Raw genomic sequence first — 24,011 nt, forward strand, 5'->3', positions numbered from 1 at the left:
CTCCTCCATGGCACACACCTGTCCCCAGTCCTAGGGCAGCCCAGGAAATGCAAGGGACCAGGTTTTTCAGAGAAGGCAGCAGCACTGCACCGAGGGGCTTTTCATCTATCATGAGATGGCCCAGAGAGGCAGCCCTTCCACCCCTCCAGCTCCTCTCTAGGTAACGGCCCAATCCTGGCTGGGAATGCTCCACCCCATCTGACCTCCCAGGCCAAACGTGCGCAGGCCTGTTTTACTGAGGGAGATTTGTCCTAAAGGACAAGCGGACTCACTGAAGCCACTTAGCGAACCTCCCAGCATCCTTATACCTGGTTCACTTTGCATGTGTTAGTTGCTCAGTTGTGTACGACTCTTTACAACTCTATAGGCTACAGCCCGCCAGGCTCCTTTGTGCATAGGATTCTCCAAGTCAGAATACTGGAGTGGGTTGCCAGTTCCTTCTCTAGGGAATCTTCCTGACCCAGGGATCAAACCCAGGTCTTCACATTACAGGCGAATTCTTTATCATCTGAGCCACCAGGGAAGCCCTGGTTCTCTTTAGGGATGAGGAAATCACCCCTTCCTCAGAAGGTATGGGGCATAACCCGAATTGAGATAGGTTTGTAGGAATTTGCCCTCACCGGCTGCACAGAGAATGAGGGGACAGACTAAGGAGCCCTTCTCCAGCCTCCTAAAGGAGAGGGTGATGGCAACCCACTCCAGTACTCTTGCCTGGAGAATCCCATGGATGGAGGAGCCTGGTGGGGTGCAGTCCATGGGGTCGCGAAGAGTTGGACATGACTGAGCAACTTCACTTTCATTTTCCACTTTCATGCTTTGGAGAAGGAAATGGCAACCCACTCCAGTGTTCTTGCCTGGAGAATCCGGGGGACGGAGGAGCTTGGTGGGCTGCCGTCTATGGGGTCGCACAGAGTCGGACACGACTGGGGCGACCTAGCAGCAGCAGCAGCAACGCAACTGTACTAGCCAAGAGAGTCACAAATTTAATACCAATACTTCTAAGCCTTACGACACCACCATTATGATATAATTTAATCCCAGTTTTACCGAAATGAGGCAACTAAGGCTCAGCGAGGTCAAGTGGCAGGCCCAAGTTCACAGAGCTAAAAAGTGGCAATGAAGGGTCTAACGGAGGCGTGTGATGGGCGCGCCGGGCGATGGCTTCGCGGAGAGCGGGGGGTTACAGAGTGTGCACAGCGCCGGCGGCCCGGTCCCCGGAGGGCTGGCAGAGGCAGGCCCTCTGCACCCCGGGGCTCAGGGGAGCACAAGCTCCCAGAGGCGCGGCCCGGCTCTGCCCCTGCTGCGCGGGCCGCCCCGCCCCCGCTCCGCCCCCAGCCCGCCCCGCCCGGGACCGCAGACGGCGCCCGGCGGCGGCGCGAACGGCAGCGAGGAGGGTGGCTCCGGGCTCGGTGCTCACCGCGACTTCCCGCGCAGGGCCCGGCCGGACCAGGACGCGCGTCCTCAGCGGCGCTGGAGGATGCGGCCGCGGTGCCGGGCAGCAACAGCGGGAAGCCGGGTGCCCTGCAGGTAGGAGCTCGCCCACTCGGCGGGCGCGGAAACTTGGGCCGAGTTTGCGGGCGGCGCGTGGGGAAGGGGCGGGTGGCGCTGCCCCAGGGCGCCCCTACCGGCCGGTCCCGGGATGGAGCACGCTGGGCCTGGGCCGAGGTGGCGTGGCTCCTACTTGCCGCGGAGGGGGACCCCGGCGGGCGGGCTGAGGGCAAGGGTCGCGCCGCTGCCCCGACTTTCCCTGGATTTCGAGGCCCCGGGGGCCTGGTAGCGCTCTGGAGCTCGGGTGACCGATCCGGCGCGGGGCTGGCGAAGAGGAGCTAAGGCCGAGCCCTCGGGCCTCCCGCGGGGCCCGGCTCACGTGGACTGCCCGGGCGGAGATGAGGGGGCGGCGGGGGCCTGGCCTGGGGGCGGCTGGCACTGAGACGCCTTGGGGCCCTGGACGCGCCCTGCTGGGACGGGACGGCCCTGCGGTTTCCTCGCTAAGGCTTGACTCACCCTCTGGCCGCAGCCCAGGCTGGCGGGATCGCCCGGAGGCGGTGGCTGCCCGAACTCTGCTGCCGGGCCGCCCCCTGCCCCGGCCCTCCCGCCAGTTTTTAGATGTCGATCCGTGGGGCCCGGTGCGCCGGCCTGCCCGCGTGCACACGTGTGCGGGGCCCCGAGCGAGGGGAGAACGCAGTTCTGGAGGGGAGTGTGTGCAGATACGGGCCAGGCACGTACTTGCAGGCACGGGTTTGCATGGGTGGCGGCCTGTGTATCGGCCTGCTGGGGTGCACGTGCGCCCCAGCGCCGCCGTATAGAGCATGGGGCCGGCCGGAAGCCGCCGGGGTCGGGTGCGGCGGCAGCCCCAAGGCCAGGTCGGTCGGTTGAGGGCCCCAGGCACTGGAGTTCAGGGCGAGGCAGGTAGAGGCCACGGGCGTGGAGCGGATCCCGCCACCCTTCCCCCACCGCTAGAGCCTGGGCTGCCCCTAGATGCGGTTGTAGCGTAGGCAGGGCCCAAAACCTCAGCCGGGGGAGGTGTGAGAACACGGGAAGCGGAGCCGATTCAGCCTCTAAGAGGCGCTGGCCACAGCTGGGCAGGATCGCTCTCTTCTTCCTGGTCTTGCCCAATGTCTATCAGGAGACCCCTTAGGCGTTGGAACTGGGCCAGAGAGCTGTTTGCGCCCCCTGCTGTTTAGGGCAGGGATGGCACGGCGGCGGTGGGCTCCTCTCCTGGGCGCTGCTTGAGAATGGGCCTACCAGCCCAGCTCCAACTTGTCAAGCCGCTGGGTGGCCCCAAGGGTGATGTGGCCCTGCTCCCTGGAGCCCTGCCCTTCTTCAAACAATTGCTTGCCTCTTCGGTTGTGTGAGGGAAGGAGGCACCTACAAGTTGGGCTACCACTTAGCGTGGAGAGGGGCCTTGCCTTGAGGGGTTGTGTGCTGGGCTCTCCACCTCCTAATAGCAGGAGGTCGTGTTACCCCCATACCCTTCATAGCCCTCTGCTGGTTCCCTGGAGCCCTCATCTCTCCCCCAAAGACTTGGGGGGTCCCAAGTGGCCTCACCTTTATTGGATGAGTCCCAGGGGTGTCGCAGGAAGTCCCCAGGGCAAAGGGTACACAATGGGCAGAGCCCAGGAGAGAATGGCTCTTGGGGGCTGGGGCTGGGTATGGAGAAGGTCCCAAGGAGTGTGTGGGGGAAGTGAGACTAGAGCCTACACTTAATTAACCCAGAGCTCCCCAAGGGCAGGGGTCTCAACACCACCACCACCCCACCCCCCCCAATCATACGACCACCTCTTGCAAAGCCGCTGTGCACCGGGGTGGGAGGCTTTCCCCTTGGGACGCAGTGCCCTGTTGTAGGGCACTGCCATCGGTATTGTGGCCCCGCTGCCCCTTCCTGTCTTCTTGGGAGCATCCACTGCTTCAGGCTGGTCTGAGGTTAGAGTCTGGCTAGGAGGTGAGACAACTGTCTGAGTGTTGCCTGGCTTCCTTGGTGCACTTAGGCTGGAATAAGGGTGGTCACTGGCTCCCATAATACCCTTGGCTTTTCTTGGCATATTTTCAAAATGTGCCAGTCTAACTCTGAGCCTGTGGGTGTCATTGGTCACCAGCTGAAGGGAGAGAACTGCAGGGGTTGCAGGGGGGTGAGTGGAGGTTGGTCTTGGCTTGGTGACAGAAACCTGTGACACCTGGCCCATGGCCTAATCATAGCAAGATTGAGCTGATACATCCTTCCTAAGCCACCTGAGGGTTTCGGGGAACAGGGCACTGGGGGAGGTAGAAGCAGGTCAGTGTGGTTCTAGCAGACTGGCCTCAGATGAGCTCACCTGGGCCACGGGGTACCTGCTACCTTGCAGGTACCTTGAGGAAATCCGTGTTGACCTCTCTGGGCCTTGGCTGGCCTTGCCTGGGGACCTTAGAGTCTTTCTCTGGCACTCAGTTTTTCCTTCAGTACAAGGGGGCCATTGCCAACTAGCACTTTGTGACCCATGGAAGCTCCTCCCTGGATATTCACAGCTTCTTTCCTCTCCACCTGCTCCATGGTCCTGTGCTGCCCCCGTGTGCCTTGGGACAACTGCAGCTTGGGGGGGGCTGGGATGGACACAGGCTCTCCTCCTGCACTTTTGTGGGAGCTTCCTGTTGGTGCCACAGCGCCATCTGCTGGACAGTCTTTGCTCTCCTGCTGGGGTTCGTTCTTGGCTGAGGGTGGGGGTTACACCAGAGGTTCCCCTGGGCCACCTCTCCTGGGGACTGCTGCTCTCTAAAACCAAGCCAGTCACAGAGACAGAAACAGAGATCAATGGAGAAAAACAGAAAGCCCAGAGATAAATCCATGCACCTATGGACACCTTATTTTTGACAGAGGAGGCAAGAATATACAATGAAGAAAAGACAGTCTCTTTAACAAGTGGTGCTGGGAAAACTGGTCAACCACTTGTAAAAGAATGAAACTAGAACACTTTCTAACACCATACACAAAACTAAACTCAAAATGCATTAAAGATCTAAATGTAAGACCAGAAACTATTAAACTCTTAGAGGAGAACATAGGCAAAACACTCTCCGACATAAATCACAGCAGGATCCTCTATGACCCACCTCCCAGAATATTGGAAATAAAAGCAAAAATAAACAAATGGGACCTAATTAAAATTAAAAGCTTCTGCACAACAAAGGAAACTATAAGCAAGGTGAAAAGACAGCCTTCAGAATGGGAGAAAATAATAGCAAATGAAGCAACTGACAAAGAATTAATCTCAAAAATATACAAGCAACTCCTGCAGCTCAATTCCAGAAAAATAAACGACCCAATCAAAAAATGGGCCAAAGAACTAAACAGACATTTCTCCAAAGAAGACATACAGATGGCTAACAAACACATGAAAAGATGCTCAACATCATTCATTATCAGAGAAATGCAAATCAAAACCACAATGAGGTACCATTTCACGCCAGTCAGAATGGCTGCGATCCAAAAGTCTACAAGCAATAAATGCTGGAGAGGGTGTGGAGAAAAGGGAACCCTCTACACTGTTGGTGGGAATGCAAACTAGTACAGCCACTGTGGAGAACAGTGTGGAGATTCCTTAAAAAACTGGAAATAGAACTGCCTTAGACCCAGCAATCCCACTGCTGGGCATACACACCGAGGAAACCAGAATTGAAAGAGACACGTGTACCCCAGTGTTCATCGCAGCACTGTTTATAATAGCCAGGACATGGAAGCAACCTAGATGTCCATCAGCAGATGAATGGATAAGAAAGCTATGGTACATATACACAATGGAGTATTACTCATTAAAAAGAATTCATTTGAATCAGTTCTAATGAGGTGGATGAAACTGGAGCCTATTATACAGAGTGAAGTAAGCCAGAAAGAAAAACACCAATACAGTATACTAACGCATATATATGGAATTTAGAAAGATGGTAACGATATCCCTGTATGCAAGACAGCAAAAGAGACACAGATGTATAGAACAGTCTTTTGGACTCTGTGGGAGAGGGAGAGGTGGGGATGATTTGGGGGAATGTCATGGAAACATGTATAATATAAGAAACGAATCGCCAGTCCAGGTTCGATACAGGATCCTTGGGGCTGGTGCACTGGGATGACCTGGAGGGATGGTACGGGGAGGGAGGGTGGGAGGGGGGTTCAGGATGGGGAACACGCGTACGCCCGTGGTGGATTCATTTTGATGTGGGGCAGAACCAATACAATATTGTAAAGTAATTAGCCTCCGATTAAAATAAATAAATTTTAAGAAAAGATAATAATAATAAAAAAATAATAATAAAACCAAGCCAGTATGTGTCCTTCTGGGCCTAGGGACTTGGTTCCAGGTCTGTCTGCCATTTTTTAAGAAGACTGACAGGTCAGAAAGTGAGATCTAGAGTGTCATAGGAAGTCTGGATTTGTAGACAGTGCCTGATTCCACACCTTGGCTGCTGTAGGAATCTGGAAATAACTGTGGCATCTAAGACTTAAGAGCTTGTAGTGGGAAGTAGGAAGCCTGCTTCTCATGCCATCTCTTCTATCAGTGATTGGGATAAACAGGACTCCTCATCTATATACAGATGGAAGCAGGAGCAGGAGGAGTAGCCAAGCAAAGTGACCCCAGGGTCTGAAACTTCAGAAGGGGTCTTGGGAGTCATGTGGAGTAAAGCTGAACTGAAGGGACTCCCGGAGTGGGGGTAGGGGTATAGTAGAGCTGCTGTGTAAGAATTCTTTAAGCCAAGGGTTTTACAGCTTTAGAAATAAAGTTGGCTCCTGCATGCATTCATTCATCCATACATGAATGGGTGTACTTAGCATATATGAACCCATACATGAATGGGTGTACTTCGTGTCCATACGTGATTGTACTCAGTGAGCATCTACCAAGTGCCAAGTTCTTAGGCATGGCAGTGAGTCAGTGAGAACAGCAGTTCTCTGCTGCTTGCCTGTGGCCTGTATTTTGACAGCCCCTGCCTTCTCTTCTCTCTCCCAGGTCAGCGTTTGAGTAGCTGGGGCCCTGGAGGGCTTGAAGCCTTCACAGTGATGGCAGAGAAGCGGCCACTGGGGACCCTGGGGCCTGTGATGTATGGGAAGCTGCCCCGCCTAGAGGCAGACTTAGGGCCTGGCCACAGCCTGCCCCCCTCTGCTGGTAACCAGGACCCCTGCGGCTACAAGGGCGCCTACTTCTCCTGCCCCATGGGGGCTCCTCCTAAGACAGGTTCTGAGCGATTGGCACCTTGGACCCCATACCCACCCTTGTACCCTACCAGCATGCCAGGACCACCACTCCGAGCAAACAATCTTCTGACCAGCTGCCTGCTCTACCGCCCGTCCACAGAAAGCTCTGAGAAGGTGCAGGACTCTGGCCCTGTCGAGCTCCTGCCCTTTGGTCCCCAGTCTCACTCCTACCCAGGTCCCCCACTGGCAGCACCCAAACCTGTCTACCGTAGCCCCCTGTGTTACGGGCTCTCGACTTGCCTGGGAGAGGGGGCACCAAAGAAGCCTCTGGATGTTGACTGGACGCTGGTGACAGGATCGTTGTTACCACCAGTGGACCCATCTTGTTCTCTGCCCCCAGCCTCTGGCAAGGGCCAGTTCCTGGATGGCACCTTTTTGCGTGGGGTGCCAGCTGGGGCATCTGACAAAGACTCCTCGGTGAGCTTCTCCCCCTGCCAGGCCTTCTTGGAGAAGTACCGGGCCCTCCATGGCACAGGCTTCCTGGCCTCAAAGTATGCGAGTCCTTTCTCTGGGGACCCCAAGCAGGCATTGTCTGAGGGCCCCCCGAGTCCTTGGACCCAGCTGGCCCAACCCCTAGGACCAGCCTGCCAGGACCCAGTGCCCCCGCACTATCCGCTGCCCCACCCCACACAGCCCGTGCCTTGCCCGCCAGCCTGTCGCCACCCAGAGAAGCCAGGCAGCTACGGCCCAGTGCTCCCACTGCAGCCACTGGGAGCCCCCAAGGGGGCCGGGTACCCAGCTGGTGGGCTAAACAGCCCCTACCTGAGGCAGCAGGCCATTCAGACACCCTATATGCCCCCGGTGGGGCTGGACACTTACGCCTACCCCTCCGCCCCCCTCCCGGCACCCTCGCCAGGCCTCAAGCTGGAGCCACCTCTCACCCCACGCTGCCCACTGGACTTTGCCCCCCAAACGCTGGGCTTCCCCTATGCCCGGGAGGACCTCTCTCTCTATGGAGCATCCCCAGGACTCGGAGGGACGCCACCTTCCCAGAACAGTGTGCAGGCCTTGCCAAAGCCTGGGGCCTTCCAGCGGGCATGCCAGCCTCTGCCTGCCAGCCGGCCGTGCTCAGAGCCCATGAGGCCTGCAGAAAAGCCCGTGCAGGAAGCCGAGGAGAAGATGTGGCTGCCCAGCTGCAGAAAGGAGCAGCCCCAGCCTCAGCCCCAGCCCCAGCCCCAGCCCCGGCTTGATGAGCACCCTGGGGCACCCATTGTCATCGGAGATAGTCCAGTTCCGCGCACCCCACCGCCGCTGCCACCCTGTGCCCAGGAGCGCCAGTCTCTGCCACAGAATGAGGGCTCACTGCCCCCCAGCTCTCCACCCATGCCGGTCATCGACAATGTCTTCAGCCTGGCCCCCTACCGTGACTACCTGGATGTGCCAGCACCCGAGGCCCCAGCTGAGCCTGAACCAGCCCCAGCCCCCAACGAGAGCCATAACAGAGACTGTGGAAGGTCCCTGCCTGCCCAGGAAGCCCCCTCCAGTGAGCACCCCTCACTTAAGGAGGAGGTGGCTCTGGACTTGAGTGTGAAGAAGACCACCGCCGAGGCCTCCCCCACCAAGGTCCCTCATCCCATGGGACGTGCCAAGCCCACCGCAGCCGTGGATATGCCGGCCGCAGGAAGCAATGTCTCCAACGTGCCAGGTATGGGGGACACGGTCTCCAATCCACAGGGCCTGCAAAAGGCAGTCACAGAGGCGCCAGAACCACCCGGGGTGCCAGTGACCACAGAGGCCACCCCAAGGACCAACTTCCACAGCTCAGTGGCCTTCATGTTTCGAAAGTTCAAGATCATCCGGCCAGCACCCTTGCCTGCAACTGCGGTCCCCGCCGCGCCCACCTTGGCCCCTGCCCCGGCCCAGCCTGCACCCACCCCCACTCCTGTGCCCCCTGGACTACAGATGCTCACCCAGCCCTTGCCCATGGCCTGCTTCGGCCTGACACTGCCCAGCCCTCCAGCTGTAGCCATGGCCTCCCCTGCCTCCGCGCCTGCCCCGGCTCCGTCGCCCGCACCAGCTCCGGCTCCGGCTCCTGCTCCAGTTGCTGGCCCCTCCCCAGCTTCTACCCCCACCATGGCCGACTCCTCAGAGCAGCACTTCACAGGACTGCATGCATCCTTGTGTGATGCCATCTCAGGCTCCGTGGCCCACTCCCCACCCGAAAAGCTGCGCGAATGGCTCGCAACGTCTGGGCCCTGGGGCCGGGCGGCGTGGCAGGACTGCCAGGGCGTGCAGGGGCTGCTGGGCAAGCTGCTGTCGCAGCTGCAGAGCTTCGTGTGCACGCAGCAGTGCCCCTTCCCCCACGTGGTGCGGGCCGGGGCCATCTTCGTACCCATCCACCTGGTGAAGGAGCGGCTGTTCCCGCGGCTGCCACCCGCCTCCGTGGACCATGTGCTGCAGGAGCACCGCGTGGAGCTGCGGCCCACCACACTGTCGGAGGAGCGGGCCCTGCGGGAGCGGGCCCTGCACGGCTGCACCTCGCGCATGCTGAAGCTGCTGGCGCTGCGCCAGCTGCCCGACATCTACCCAGACCTGCTGGGCCTGCAGTGGCGGGACTGCGTCCGCCGCCAGCTGGGTGAGCATGGGGCCACCCCCGTAGCCGCCGGAGCTGTGTGAGCGAGTGACAGGTGTGTGGGCTGTGTGAGTGGTCACCGCTGGGGGCTGAGGGATTCCTGGGCCTCTGGGAAGGACTCATGCCTGGTACGGGGGAAAGGCAGGGGCTGGCTTCCTGGGGGGGCCCCCATCCCTCTTCACCCCCAGTGTCAACGAGCACCTTCACAGCCTCCTCTGTAAGCCCCTGAGCATGTCAGCTTGCCAGCTGCTGTGTCCCCAGGGAAACTTGGCCTTCCCTCCCGGATCCCTGCCCCCCTTCTTCCTCCGTTGTGCCTTTTCCATCTTTGGTGCAAGTCTCTCCTCTGGTGTTCCTGGGGCTCTGACCAGGCCCTGTGTTCTGTCTGAGGTCATTTCCGCTTGTGTGTGTCCTGCCCCAGCTCCACACTTCTGAGCTCAAGCCCCAAGTCCCCGACTGCTTGCTGGGCTTCTGCACCTGGGGTCTCTCCCGACCCTTAGCTTCACCCAACCCCACTCCTGAGCATCTGCCTGAGCTTGCTTCCCACCCCAGTCTGTCCCGGCTCAGCGAGCAGCACTGTGCTCACCCAGCACTCAGTAGTTCCCCAGTCCTCCCAGGCAGACACTGGAGTTGCCTGTGAGTCGGAGTGCCGTTCTGTGGGTTGCTTTTCCCTGCCACGTGAAGTCTTTGCGTGGTGTGACCTTCCCTGTGTCTCCCCTGTGACCTTCTTGTGTCTTAGGGCGTCTTCTGTATCAGGTCAGGCAGCTGGACCTTGCTCTCAGGAGGGGCTGAGTGCCGCCCAGGTGGACCGTGGCCATCGCACTTGGCCAGGGCTTTGGTGATGGCACCAAGTGGTGTCTGTTGCTGCCTGTCCTGCTTTGGGACATTTGGCATCGAAGGCTGAGGCCCCCTCTGTAGTCTGCCACCCACCTGACCTTCCGTCCTCCAGGCCTCTGGCTCTGTCTCCGCAGAAACTCTTTCCTGTCCCCTTCCCATCCTGGCAGCCTTCCCCTGGACTTCCATCTGGTCCAGGCTCCATAGAGAGGAGACCTGAGGCAACAAGGTATAGATGTGGAGCTTGGGGTCTGAGTGACGAGCATTGCTGACCCCTGAGCACTTGAGAGATTGAGTCATTTGCCCTAATGGGGTGCAAAGAACATGCAAATACAAGTATTCTATTCTTGGATGAGAAGGAATGAAGGTGGGTGGGTGTTGGTGCCTCACTCACAAGCCCCCCAGCCAGTCTTATCTCTACATTTGGGCTCTCTGGGGCCCACAGAGGGGCGGGTCATTTTTCCTGTGCTGCCTGCTGGGCAGTGGGGTCCAGACCGAGTCTATGAAAGTGGGGCCCAGCTTCCTGCCTCAGGCTGCGTTTTGGGGCCCCGTCTCCCCCCTCCCGTATCTTTGTGGAGCTGCTCCTCAGAGGTGTCCTTAGACAGGGCTCCCCTGACAGCCTGCCTTCCAAGCAGGAGCCCCCTCCCACCCCTCCCCCGGCGCAGTGCTCTCAGCCCAGCCTTGCCTGGGCTCTGGCCCTTGTTCTGGCTCTGGGGGTGATGTGTCAGGGCCCCCTCTGTTCCTCAGTTCCCACAGCTGTTCACTGAGCCTTTAGATCAGACCAGTGGTGTCTGGCCTGTTGCGCCCCTTTCCTCGTCCTTGCTCCCAGACAGGCCCTGGCTGGGGGCCCTCATTAGATAGAGTGCTGGTATCACCTGGGGAGAGGCCCGCCCTTTTGGCTTGACGGGCTTGACAGTCTTGTCTGTGGGCACATGCTGGGTAGGGTCGTGATGTCTGTGACCTTACCAGGGCTGCCCTCACCCGGGACAGCAGAACCACTGGTTTAGCTGGTTTTGGGGGCCCAAAGATGGGACCTGAGGGTGTTCTGGGTCTGCGGCCTGACAGTCTATTCATTTTCCAGGTGACTTTAACACCGAGCCTGGATCAGTGCCGTCTTCAGAATCCACTGTGGCCAGAGAGGAGCCAGGGAGCCTAGACCTGACTTGGAAGTCGGCTGCCCCCAAAGCCAAAAAGCCAGGGAGGAAGCCGCCGACCCCTGGCCCAGAGAAAGCAGAGGCTACCGCTGCGGGGGGGTCCCGAGGGGCCTCCCCCACCCCTGCTGCTGGTGCCAGCTTGCCCGGCCCCACGGTGAAGGCACGCTTCCGCAGCCTGCTCGAATCTGCCTGGCTCAATGGCCTGGCACTGCCCACTTGGGGCCACAAGGCCTCGGGACCGGACCGGACCGCACCACGCCCGCAGCTGTTGGGCAGCCAGAGCCACCAGCTGTAGCCTTGGCTCACCACTGCTGTTTGGAGATCTGTGGATCGCTCTAAGCCCCGCTTCTGCCGTTCCAGCTACTGAGGGCCAGGAGCGGACACAGCCTTGCAGTTTTTCCAGCTTTTACCCTGCTCCCCGCCCCTCACCCCAGGCTGGGCTGAGAGCCCCTGAACTTTTAACTTGAGGGTGTTTATCAGAAAGGATATTTCCTGTTAGAGAAAACGTGTGGGCCTTGGAGCACAACAGACTTGGGCTTGAGTCCTGGCTCCTGTTCTGGCTGTGTAACTGGGCGGGCCCCTGCCTCTCTTGTGCCCACGGTTCTCCATTTGTAAAATAGCACAACACAGCCTACCTCAGAGGGTTGTTGTGGAGTGATGCCCGACACACACCCGTCACGGTTTGCTCTCTGCTTCTTGCCCCAGGACAGGAGACGGGATCTCGGCTGGGGCCTTCCTCCAGAAAGTCTTTGGTGTCATCTTAGAGTGGTCCCTTGTCCAGTGTATGTGGCTCACACACTTTCTAGAGTCATTTACGAGGGAAGCTTAGAGCTGCAGCCCCAGCGTTTGGGGTTTGACCCTAACCCCCCAGTCTGGAGCTCCCTGAGGGAGCCCCTCCCCCTCCACAGGGGCACAGGGATACAGCCTGGGGCTGGCATCCTTGCCCTGCTGCTTTCACCCCTGGGGGGCCCTGGCCTGTGATGAACTGACCCAGTGACTTCCCTGCGCTGCTGCCGTGACCTGGCGCATTTTCCCCAGAAGTTGTGTGTTTGCAGGAAGCCAAGCAGCTACAGGGACTCAGGGACTCAAAGGGACAGGCTGAGTGACAGCTCAGCCCTGGAAGTCTCCGAAGATGTCAACTAAGTAAGGACTTGGGCCCTCCCCACACCAGGGTCCCAGCAGCCAGGCCTGCTGTGGGTTAGCTCCTTGCAGAGTGCTGAGCTGAGCCAGAGGCTGGCAAGTTGGGCCCCTGGCCTAGTTAAGGTTTGTAATAAGGCTGTGGGCCCTGGAGACAGGCCATTAAACATTAAAAACATTTGGGTTGTTTTGGACCTGAGGCTTGACTTTGTCTTAATGAGGGGAGGCGTATGTGTCACAGGTTGGTTCCATGTGTCATCGCCAGGCCCCTCGCCCTTCATTCACAGTCTGCAGCTCTCTGCTCCCAGCCCACACATGCCGAGGCTCTCCAGTACCCTCTGCCCACTAGCTCTGGCCATGTGGGTCCTGGGGGTTACTAGTCTGTAGCCCACTGCCCAGTGAGAAATGCTGGTCACCAGACACCATCGCATACCCCTCTCCCAGGACCAAGGACATGCCTGCCAAGTTCTAGGTAGGACAGAGCTGTCCCCATCTCACATCTTAGGGACAGCCCCTCTCACATCTTAGCTGGGCTTAGGTTCCCTTCAGACACCTTGCCTCTGTTGGCCTGTATTCCTACAGGTTTGTTCTCAGGGCTGCCGAGGTGCTTCCTAACCATCCATCTGGGCAGGCCAGTCCATGAGAGCTGGTCACACCCACCAGCATCAACCCTGTTACCTGTGGGTTTTCACTGAGCTCAGCTACATTATTGTGTAGACCCGTTGCCTCCTGTAGTCTAACCACACAGGCCTGAGGAGTGCCCTGGCCTTTGATGGGGGAAGGGAAGTATGTGTTCAGTCAGTCGTGTACAACTCTTTTTGACCCCATGGATGGTGTAGCTTGCCAAGCTTCTCTGTCCATGAAATTCTCCAGGCAAGAATACTGGAGTGGGTCACCATTCCCTTCTTCAGGGGATCTTCCTGACGCAGGAATCAAACCCAGGTCTTCTGCGTTGCAGGCGGATTCTTCACTGTATGGGCCATCAGGGAAACCCAAAATGTGAGTCGCCTCTGTGGACTGTACAGGAATTGAACCCACGACCTTGGCATTAATTGCACCACGCTCTAGTCAACTGAGCTAACCAGGAAACAGGCAACTCTGACACACGTGACTGTAGGGCAGAACCCGGGGGGAGGGTGCAGTGGAAGCTCAGGAGGGGCTCAGTGAGAAGGTGTCCTTGGGTTCCAGACAAGATGCTTCTTGCGTGGAAGCCACGTAGGAAGATGCAGATGAAAGGAGTGCCAGGTGTGGCCTGAGGAAGACCACGTGTGGAGGCTCAGGGGCAAAGTATCTGGGAAGGATTAGAAGTGTGGCTGGAGTGTGGGAGCAAGGTGGAGAGGGTGGGGCCTGGTCACGGCTCAGTCCATCCTGCTGGCAGCTCATTCAGTCCTGCAACCTGAAGAGCTGGGGTGTGGTTCATGTTGTTTATAGGAAGGTGAAGAGCGGAGAGTCTGAATCACTCGGGGCTACTAGAGGGAGAGACAGGCCTACACTGAAAGTCTTGGGCTTTGTCCACAGTTGCCAGCCCCTTGGTGGATTTGGCTCTGATTCTTGCTTCTTTACTTTCTTATTTTCTTTTCCCTCCTTCCTTGCCCCGCTCCATCTGTCCCTCCTTTCCTGCCTGCCTTGTACACCTACAGCGTCTCCTGTTACCTGCCAGAGTGCACATCCTGCCAGCCATTCCAGGGCAGGAACTGAGGCCCCAGGGACAGGACTCTGCACCCGAGTCCATGTGTCCACCTGGGGCCCCAGGGGCGGGGCGAGGGCGGAGCAGAGCTGGAGTGGGGGTGGGGGTGGCTGCATCTCTTGGGATAACTCTGTCCTGGGAGCCCAGCCTGAGGGGAGAGACAGCCCTGGCCTGAGGGGTCTATTAAGGGAGGAGATACCACAGTGTTCCAAGGCGCCCCAGCCTAAGTGGTGGGGACGGGTCCAAAGCTCTACCCCAGGCCTCCTGTCCGGGAGACAGTGCTACCACCCGTCACAGTTGTTCACTAAGCCCGTTCCATTCTTTGATAGGAATATTGATGGCTAAGAGCTGAGGGCAAGGAAGCCAGGGTAGGGTGTGGAAGCGAGTGTGGTGGCTGCCTGCACCCCTTGAGGAGACTGGAACGGGGCCCCCTCCACTGTGGTTCCATCCAAGTGGCTCTTCTGACCCCACAGTTCCCCTGCAACCAGATAAGTCTCCTGGGCTGGGCTGCAACCAGGCAGGACTCTTCAAGCAATCACCTGGAAAATGCTCTCCTGGGCCCCATGGAGAAGGGTCTTAGGCAGAGCCCTGGAATCTAGGTTTCAATTGAACTCCCAGGGGGACACAGAGTCAGGAATCATTTCTAGTAACACGGACTACTACTCCCTCTGGGTCACAGGTGGGGAAAGCGGTCCAGGAAGTTGCTGATGGTTGCATCAAGTCAGGCGCTGTGTCCAGACCTCGAGCAGACCAGGGGCCGTGTCCAGTCCTGAGGGTTCGGGGCCAGTGGGGAGCGGGGAACTTTCTGTACCCGGCTCTGCTCCGCCCTCTGTTGGCTGGGCCCAGACCTGCCCTGGCCTGGCTTCTCTCCGCCCAGGTGGCCCCACTATGTGCGGCCTCTTTCCTTTTACTAATAAAAGGAGGCAGGTGCTCAGGTGAGCCTTCGGTTTGCTTGTGGCCCTGCCCCCTGGCTGCCCCACTGGCTCCACAGCTCAGTACAAACAGCCGAGGGTCCCGACCCACTAGTTTTGCAGCCAGGAGTTAAGCCTGCAAGGAGGTGAGTGAGGGGGCAGCTCTGCAGGGTGTCATGGGTGAGGGAGGAGAGCAGGGCGGGGCTGTGGGGGGTTGAGGGGCATGAAGACACCCCACTCCCAACCTCCACGGCTTCCTCCCCGGCTTGTTGTCACTGAGGCGTTGAGTGAAGGGGCTGTTTTCCCTCGGTCCCTGCAGGGGAAATGAAGCAGGGCTCACTCCCACCTGACGGAACATGCCTCTGCTGACCCCAAATGCCCCTCTAGAGGTGGGAGTGGTCGCCTCAGCCCCTGGGGCCACCCCCCAACCCTGCCTGCTGCCCCGTAGGCCCAGCCCCAGCTGAGGAAGCGGGGGTGAGCGCGGGTGGGTGTGGGGAAGGCGGCAGGGCTCTCTGGCCGGTGGGCACTGGGCCCTGCTGCTGGCTGCTGTCTTCTCTGCCCTCCAGACCTCTGCCCAGGGAAGCTTCCCCAGCCCCCACCCCTCGTACTCCCCAAGGGGTTGCCCAACCCAGTACAGGGCCAGCCTCCAGCCCCCAGGGCAGGGGAGGGGCCGCAGGGCCCTCCTCTCTCTCCCTTGGCTGGACTGAGGTTGGCAGGCAGGTGGGGGGCTCCTTGGGGACGCCAACCATGGGCATTCTAGCTGCTGCCCACTCAGAGGCTTGTAGCCACCCCATCTGGCCCCCCTCACCCTGCCCTGGCCTCAGCCTGCACTGGCCACTCTGCTTCCTGCATCCCCACCTCTGTCTTCCAGGGGCCCAATTCCCAGGCCCCTGTGCCTTCTCAGGGCAGTAGGGACCTAGGCTCCTGGAAAGCAAGTGCTGAGCCCCTGAGCTCCATGGAAGGACCTCAAGAGGCCCCTCCAATGACTGCCAGGCCTGGCAGGGGGCCCCCTGCTCCTCTTTGCACCAGCCCCCAGATAAAATCATCAACAAGCCCCTGTCCTTCGCATGCAGGGGTAGTGAGGTTGGGGCAGTCCTCTCTCCTGATGGTTCACAGCCTGGGATTCCAAGAGTGGCGGCTGCTTCTCCTCAAACCTACTAAACCTCCTTCCCCAAGCCCCACTGTCAGAGGGACTGGGGTTTGGCTTGGGGCCCCACAGCAGAAAATCTAGAAGCTTCCACCAGCCTGTTGCCTGCTGAGGGCTCGGCCCTCCTTCTGAAGGGTCCTCAGTGAAGCCTGGGCTCCCATCCACCATAAGTGGTCATGAAAGCCCCTGCTTGGGGAGGCCTGGGTCCCCCAACAGCCCTGGGCCCTGCCCTCCTTTCTGCAAAACTTGGAGCCTCCTCAATATGGGAGAGCCAGGGCCACCCTGACCAGACTTCCCTTCCCCTCTCAGCTTGCCACCTGCTGGCTCTGAGGACAAATAGACGCCAGCTTCCAGGGGACCTGTCTTCCCCAGCCCCGTCTACCAGCACCCTGGCATTGCTAATCCCCACAGGTGGCATGAATCCCAGCCACTATACCTGGTCCCCACCGGCTCTGCCTGCTGCTTCTAGCCCAGTGGGTGTTCCAGGCCCCCAGCCTCTGGTTCCCCAGCCCTTGCCAGTTGTCCAGCTTGGAGCCTCTCTGGACCTGATGCTGCCCCAACTGGAGGTAGCTCAGGCCCCTCTTCTGGCCTGGATACCCCTGGCCCCAGCCCCTGGCAGCCTGGTTTTCTCCAACACTCCTCAGGACTGGTGGGGATGGGGCCGACCAGGATTCTTGGCCTCCTTAATCAATAGAAATTGATCAGAGGCCAGACAGGAAATTCAGGCAAGTCTTTATTAGGGCCCCTGCTGCAGCACGGAGGAGCCAGAACAAGTAAGTTTCCCTTGCTTGCTTGCTCTCAGGATGGTGGTGGTGGGGGCGAGCAGGTTACTTATATGGGGTGAGGGTAGATGTGTGTTCAGGGGTTGGGTCGGAGGGGTGGCTTAGGTGGTTTGCCCACCCCTTACGTGGTGCTGTGTGCAGAGGGCATGAGCAGTATCGTGCTTTTGTTCCCGGTTCTTCAGAAGTGGCAGTTGGGCTTTTCGGTCTCTTTCTGTGTCATCCAGAATTTGCCCCCAGCTGTGCAGAGATGTGTGTCTGGGTGCCCGCATTGCAGCCCTGCAGCAAAGGATGCCTGGCCTGCCTCGAGGAGACCTCTCCCTGCTCGGCTGATGCCACGTTCTGTGCACCCGGCGTGCTTCCCACGCAGCCCCAGCAGGTCTCCCCGTTTCCTTGTGGCCCCCAGGCTGACCTCCCTGATGTGGGTCCTAATCTCCAGCTGGGCCCACCCTGAGGCTCCTGCAATACTTCCTCTCATGCTGGTCTTCCTCCCAAGGACCCTTCTGGAGCTTGATGCCACAGACTTCAGTGAGGGAGAGCCCAGTGCCCCTTCCCCCTTGGCTCTGTGGCTGGGAAACCCACACCAGGCCCTCAGACCAGTCTAGATCCACAGCCTCCTGCTTTTTGACTGATGGCCCATCCACAACCTGGACACTGGAGCCCCTGGGCATAGAGATATAATGACCCCCAGGACATCACCCTCAAGCAGAACCTACTGGCACCAGGCTCTGGCTCTCAGGGTTTACCCAGGCAGTGGGAGTGTCCCTGGGCAGAGGGCTCAGTCCTGAGGACCCAGCTGTCCTTCTGCCTTGGCTGCTGGGGCCCCCAACTCGACTCATTCAGGAGTCCTGGAGACCACCGCAGGAGGCTGTAGCCAGCAACAGGGAGTTCCTGGTGTTTCTGTCCCTCTTTTTATGTCGCCCACTTGGGTGTGAAGGGCTGGGCACTTTGGGGGGACTACAAGTCCCCTCTGGTCAGACTTGACCCGCAGGCAGACCCACAGGCAGGTCTGAGCAGTCCAGGCCCAAGAGCGGAGTCCTTCTGTCTTTCCAGCCGACCAGCAGGCCCAAAGCCCTGGTATTGGTTGGGTGGCCTGTGTACCATTCCACTCTGTCCCTGGCTCCAGTCCTGGCCTGGAATGTGGGTACCTTACAGTTGGAGGTCACAGACGGCAGGTTGTTACAGCATGGCCTGCCTGTACCCAGGGCCTGGCCACCAAGGCTCCCATGCCCTTCTCCACTCCATGCACATCATCTACGCACTACTCATCCCACAACCCCAGCCCCGGCTCAGCCTAGAAGTCATAGTGCCACCCAAGTTATGGGCTGAGCAAGGAGAAGCCTGCTTAGGGGGTGGCTGGTAAAGGGCCTGAGGCCGAATGTCTGGGAATTCCTCCCTGCTCATTTTCCTTTCTCCTTGGCCCCCAAAGAAGGTAGTTTTCTCCTGCCCGGCCCCAAACACCCATTGCTGCCCCTGGCCTTTCTCTCCCTACCCTCGTGGGATTGATGCTTTGTTTTGTCCTGGGTTCCATGTGAGAGGCAATTATCCCTCCTTTCCTCTTCAAAGGCCAGCTGAGGCAGCGAGGTGGCTAGATCCCCCATGGCCCCAGCTCTTAATGACAGAAGCGAGCCCAGTCCTTCCCTGGTGGCCATGCCCAGTGGAGTCCACGCTTTGAGGCCTCCCTCTCCTCTGTCCAGGAGGCCTCCTTGCTGGCCTCCTAAAATCCAGTCTGTTTCTAGTATGTCTTCTCATCTTCTCGTTGGGTAGGCTGCTAAGCCTAGGTTTGGGTCCTCGCCCGTCTCTAAAGCCCCTTCCAGGCTGGGGAGGAGCCTGGCCTCCCCTGCTGGCTAGCCCACCAGCAGAGTCCTCGCCACACTGGCTCTCTGCAGCCAGAGTGAATGTCGGTGGAGGCTGGGGGCAGATTCTGCCTGCCACCTCAGGTCTTCCTAGCACCGTGGCAGCCAAGGTGGGCCAGCGCATGGGTACCTACTGCCCCGGTGCATGGGCTGGCCTCGCTCAGCCCCAGTGGTGTGTGGGAGGAAGTGCTGCCCACTCTTTCCTGGAACATGCCCGTTACCGCACTTCTGTCCCTCCTGGCTTCCCTAGCTGACCCTGTGAGGATACCTGTCACCTACCCTCCTGACTGTCCCGTGGCCCAGCTCAAACCTTCCCCTAGCCCTACGAACCTTTTCCCCACGGGTCACCCTCCACTTCCTGCCTCCTCACTGTACAGCTTTCTGTAGGTGTTCATGTTAGGGCTGGGTTTTAAGGGACAGTAGAGCCTGGTGGGCTGCTGTCTATGGGGTCACACAGAGTTGGATACGACTGAAGCGACTTAGCAGCAGCTGGTGAGTCGAAACTAGGACCCAGATGGCTGTGATCCAGGGTAAGGCCCTCATCTGCCCCAGCCTCACCTAGAACAGCCCAGAACCCTGCCTCCTCTGGTCTCGGGCCTGCTGGGAGCTGAGGTTGCCCTTGTTTGCCTTCCAAGGCAATATCGACATCCTCTTACGACAGCAGGGGTTTTCCCTGGTTAGAGTCTCCTTGGCAAAACAAAGCTAGAGTATTGATCCAGAATGGCCTGGGGCCCCTATTCACTGTCTTAATACTCTGATGGCGTTGTGCCCTTCAGCGTATACCTCGGAGCACCTGGAGCCCACGAAGATGCCTGTCTCCTTGTTAACCCTGCTCAGAATGAAAGCCGAAAGCAGGTGCAGCCCCTGCATCTCCACGGCCTCTGAGCTGGGAGGACGCTGTTCCCAGGGCCTGGGGGCAGAATCAGGAGGACAAGGCACCATAGGCTGTCCTCTCGATGGGTAGTTCTGGGTTCTGGGGTCAGGACTGCCAAACCTGGCCCTTCTCCCATGGGTCTCCTGGCCCCAGAGATAGCAAGCAGCTTGTCCAGGGGCAGAGTGCAACCTTGGACTTCTTTCTCACTCAACTGCACTTTCCCCACCCCCGCCAGGTGCTAGAGCAGCCAGGCAGGACGGGCTTTGCGAAAGCCTCTCATCTCCCTTCACATCTGGTTAGGAGGGGGAGGGAGGAGATGGGTTGGCTTCCCTGCCAGCTCATCTTCTGTTCGGGGAGAGATGGCATCTGGGCTGCAGCATCTCGTTCTTAGATGAGAAAAGTGAAAGATGAAAGTGTTAGTTGCTCAGTCATTTCCAGCTCTTTGCGACCCCGTGGACTGTAGCTCGCCAGGCTCCTCTGTCCATGGAATACTCCAGGCAAGAATACTGGAGTGGGTAGCCATTTCCTTCTGTAGGGGATCTTCCCGATCCAGGGATCTAACCCCAGTCTCCTGCATTGTAGGCAGATTCTTTACCATCTGAGCCACCAGGGAAGCCCCCTGGTTCTTACCTGGCCTTGGGCAAGATACCCGCACTTGCTTCCTAATCCAGGTAAGGTACCCTAGAAGTCCTTAAACCCCTCCCCTGGCATCCCCCTCTCCTAACCCTGAGGGACCCAGGGCAAAGCTATCCCAGGGCTGCCCCATCAAGACTGGCTCTGGTTACCACAGCTTCCTGCTGGAGCCTTGGGGCCATCGCCTTGCCACCTTCCAGCCCCTGGATGGACATCTAGCCCATAGTTCTTGGGCCCTGGACTTAGACCTGAAGGTCTTTCTGTTGTTGATGAATCTTCTTGGCAGATGCAAGACACAGCTTTGCTGGATGTCTCAGGCGAGGTTAGGCCCCCTCCCTGCAGCAATGACATCTGTTTGTCAAGCCTCAACCAGGCTATAGGCTGAGGGTGGGGATAAGGTCTCCCTTATGTGGACAAGATGTCCCAGGAGAAAACTTGTTTAAGCTCGTGGCCCCTGTAGTCTCTTTTGGGCAAGCCGCACCCTGCCCCCGCCCTGCCACCAGCCCTGGGCTTCTCAGGTGGTGCTAGTGGTCAAGAACCTGCCTGCCAATGCAGGAGACACAAGAGACCTGGGTTCAATCCCTGGGTCGGGAAGATCCCCTGGAGGAGGGCATGGCAGCCTACTCTAGTATGCTTGCCTGGAGAATCCCATGGACAGAGAAGCCTAGCAGGCTACAGTCCATGGGGTTGCAAAGAGTGGACACGACTGAAATGACTTAGCATGCGTGCATGCCACCCTCCCTACTTCAGGCCAGCAGAAGCCTGAGCACAGAGCCAGGCCTGGTGGATGGTCCCCAGGTGCTGATGACCTTGGCCAACTGCTTGTGGACCTGAGCTCCCTCACTGTGGCTGGTGAGTGACACCCCTCCCCCAGCCTGCTGTCCCTCCAGGGGCCAGGCCTGGACCCAGCTGACCTTTGTCTACTTCTGGCCCCTCCAGGCTCCCTCTGAACATAACTGCCTTGCCTATTGCCTCATCTGTCCTTAACCCTCATGGACATTGCATCTCTTGTCTACCAGCCCCTCGCCAGAGACACAGCCACCTTGATAGGCCCAGGCCTGGCCTTGGAGTAGCCAGGGGGTCATGCTTTCCTTGGAGGCAGAGTGCCCATCCCTGCCCGCCTCCCACTCCTTCAGGTGCAGTGGGAGCTGAGCCCCTTCCCTGGCCTCCAGCAGGTGCCGATTCCACATTCCCAGAGCATGTTGTGGGGTGGGGGTTTCAGCTGACAGCACTTTCCCTGGCGTGCAGGCCCTGGAGAAGCCTGGCCCAGTGGGCTGCCTTGTTCCCTGCCCTGCCACCTCCGCGAACCTGGGGCTGCAGGCCCTGCCCCTGGGTGGGCAGCAGAATTTTCACCTTTCTGGTGCAGATGCTAGCCCACCTCTGCCATGGGTACGTAGTCAAGAACACAGACTCTGGAGTCAGGAGCCTGGGTTCCGAGCCCAGCCCTGTGACTGTCACCTTTCTCTGCCTCCCTTTCCTCAGCTGTGATGTGGGGATGGTAGCCCCTGTGTCACAGGTACTTGGTGAATGCTAGGTTGTTAGAATGAACTGAGTTCTGGAGGTGGCAGCGGGTGTGATCAAGGTAGCATTGCACATTCACCTCTGAGCCTCTATTTAGCTGGATGATGGGGAGGCACAGCTCCAGAGTTGCTGAGAAACAAGTCTGTGTGACGATGGATCGTGGGAAGTGTCTTGCAGGCACCATCAGGCCCACAGGGAAGACTGGCTTAGGACAGACTCGATCGTCTGTGTTGCAGAGATAGCTTGCCGGCCCTTCCGCCCTCTGGCAGACCCTGGTGATGTCTGCCCAGCCCGGCGTCCATCTGGCCGGCTCACCTTGCCAGGCAGGCCCTTTCTCCTTACGTGGTACAGGCATTGTCACCTTACCTCCAGAGACACCAAGCTAGGTCCCCACGTGTGGGTTCCCTTCCCTGTACCCTCTCCCTCAAACCCACAGAAGTCACTGGGTGTGTCTGAACTCTACCTTCATACAAGGCCTCACATGATGCTCCGCAGCCTGGTTTGTGGAGGGCCAGGCAACCAAAACCTGAAGATCAGGGAGACTAAGCTTTACCTCCAACCTTGGCCCTCAGGCTCGTTCTTGCTTATCTCACCCCCTTCTCTCCTTTAGTCGTGTCCGACTCTGAGCGACCCCATAGATGGCAGCCCACCAGGCTCCCCCGTCCCTGGGATTTTCCAGGCAAGAACACTGGAGTGGGTTGCCATTTCCTTCTCCAATGCATGGAAGTGAAAAGTGAAAGTGAAGTTGCTCAGTCGTGTCCGACTCTTCGCGACCCCATGGACTGCAGCCCACCAGGCTCCTCCATCCATGGGATTTTCCAGGCAAGAGTACTGGAGTGGGTTGCCATTGTCTTCTCTGTCTCTCCTTTATCCTTAAAATGACTCTGATGGTAAGGGCGGCAGCCCTGGAGAACAAGGCTGGCATAGCCCTCCCTCCCTAAGAAAAACACTAGCAGGAATAGGGACTTCCCTGGTGGTCCAGTGGCTAGGACTCCTCACTCGCAATGCAGCAGGCCCAGCTTCAATCCCTGGTTGGGGAACTAGAATGCCATAACTAAGACCCAGCACTGTCAAATAACTATTTTTTTTAAAAAAGAAAATCATTAGCAGGGATGTTTTAGGTATCCTGACTGCCAGGAGAGCATCTACCAGGGCCTATTCTTAGTCCTTGGCCTGCTCTGGCCCTTGAGTCAAAAGTTGTAGAAAGAGGGGGCTGACCCAAGATGGGTGCTGGTCTTCTGGGTACCAAGGGGTAGGGCCTTGGGGGGCAGGGGCCCTTCAGGGGTATGAATGAATGATTGCCTATTCCAGAAGTACAGAGGAATCTCCTGGCCTTGTGGGGCCCCGAGTAGCTGTAGCTGCCAACTACAGTTGACCCTATGTGGTGACCTTCCTGTTGACCTTCTCTGGCATCCTGGTGTCAGTTGATGTCTTCTGCCGGGTAATCCCATGGTCTGGGCTCTAGGCTCCTGGGTCCTCTCACTGGGCCTGCTGGCTCTTCTCTAGGTAGAGGGAGCCTTTCAGGTAAGACTAAGCTGGAGTCCCCTTCCATTCTAGGTAATGGTTTCAAAGACCACAGGGACTTCCCTGGTGGTCCAGTGGTTAAGAATCCACCTTCCAATGAAGAGGGTGTGGGTTCAATCCCTGGTCTCAGAGCTAAGATCTCAATTGCCTCCCGGCCAAAACCCAAACATAAAACAGAAGCAATATTGTAAAGACTTAAAAAGGCCATCCCTCTGTGCTACCAAATTTCTCACCTCCCAGGGGGCCCAGGAGCTGCTCAAGCTTTGTGAGTCATAGCCTTCACCTGCCTGTGTCCTCCAGGAAAGCTGCCTTCACGGCCCTATCCTCAGGCCTCTGAGGGGCTCTTAGCTTGACTTCCCTCCTAGGTCTCCCCAGCCAGGCAGTCTGTTCTCTGCACTGGGCCTGCCCCACGGCTCCAGCCTTCCCTGGTGCACACCCGGTGCTCTAGTTTGCTGAGTAGCAACCAGGCCTCACCTTGGCCACCAGCCCCCAAAGCCCTTTGGTCTGAGGGTGGCCGGCCCTAAGGCGGAGGTGACGCTGGGACCACACTTTGCCCCCCAGGAGTCCCCATACCCACCCTGAACCTGTCAGTCCTCCGCCCCTCCTCCTCCTCCACTCTGAACCTCTCCCATGTCTTCCTGTCAGATGATTGCCTAGAAACAAA

At 58.6% G+C, this 24,011-nt stretch overlaps 1 protein-coding gene across 2 annotated transcripts; it reads left to right on the plus strand.

The window, feature by feature from the left end:
* Window positions 1-1,340: 1,340 nt before the first annotated feature.
* Window positions 1,341-12,609, plus strand: C20H15orf39 (chromosome 20 C15orf39 homolog). Of its 2 annotated transcripts, none has more exons than XM_006080669.4 (3): window positions 1,341-1,527; window positions 6,477-9,296; window positions 11,206-12,609. In XM_006080669.4, the coding sequence occupies exons 2-3, from the start codon at window positions 6,527-6,529 to the stop codon at window positions 11,571-11,573; spliced, it is 3,138 nt and encodes a 1,045-aa protein (XP_006080731.1). In that variant the 5' UTR covers window positions 1,341-1,527; window positions 6,477-6,526; the 3' UTR covers window positions 11,574-12,609. The 2 variants fall into 2 exon arrangements, with proteins under 2 accessions (XP_006080731.1, XP_006080732.1); XM_006080670.4 differs by having other exon boundaries at window positions 6,477-9,348; window positions 11,206-11,341.
* The last annotated feature ends 11,402 nt before the right edge of the window (window positions 12,610-24,011 follow it).

This window comes from Bubalus bubalis, chromosome 20, assembly GCF_019923935.1.
Source record: "Bubalus bubalis isolate 160015118507 breed Murrah chromosome 20, NDDB_SH_1, whole genome shotgun sequence".
In the NCBI taxonomy this organism is placed as follows: Eukaryota; Metazoa; Chordata; class Mammalia; order Artiodactyla; family Bovidae; genus Bubalus; species Bubalus bubalis.

Excerpts from the sequence above, each read along its gene's own strand:
- C20H15orf39 (XM_006080669.4), top strand. The coding sequence starts at position 6,527 with ATGGCAGAGAAGCGGCCACTGGGGACCCTGGGGCCTGTGATGTATGGG. Across the intron at positions 9,297-11,205 it reads CTGCGTCCGCCGCCAGCTGG|GTGACTTTAACACCGAGCCT; the intron begins GTGAGCATGGGG and ends TTCATTTTCCAG.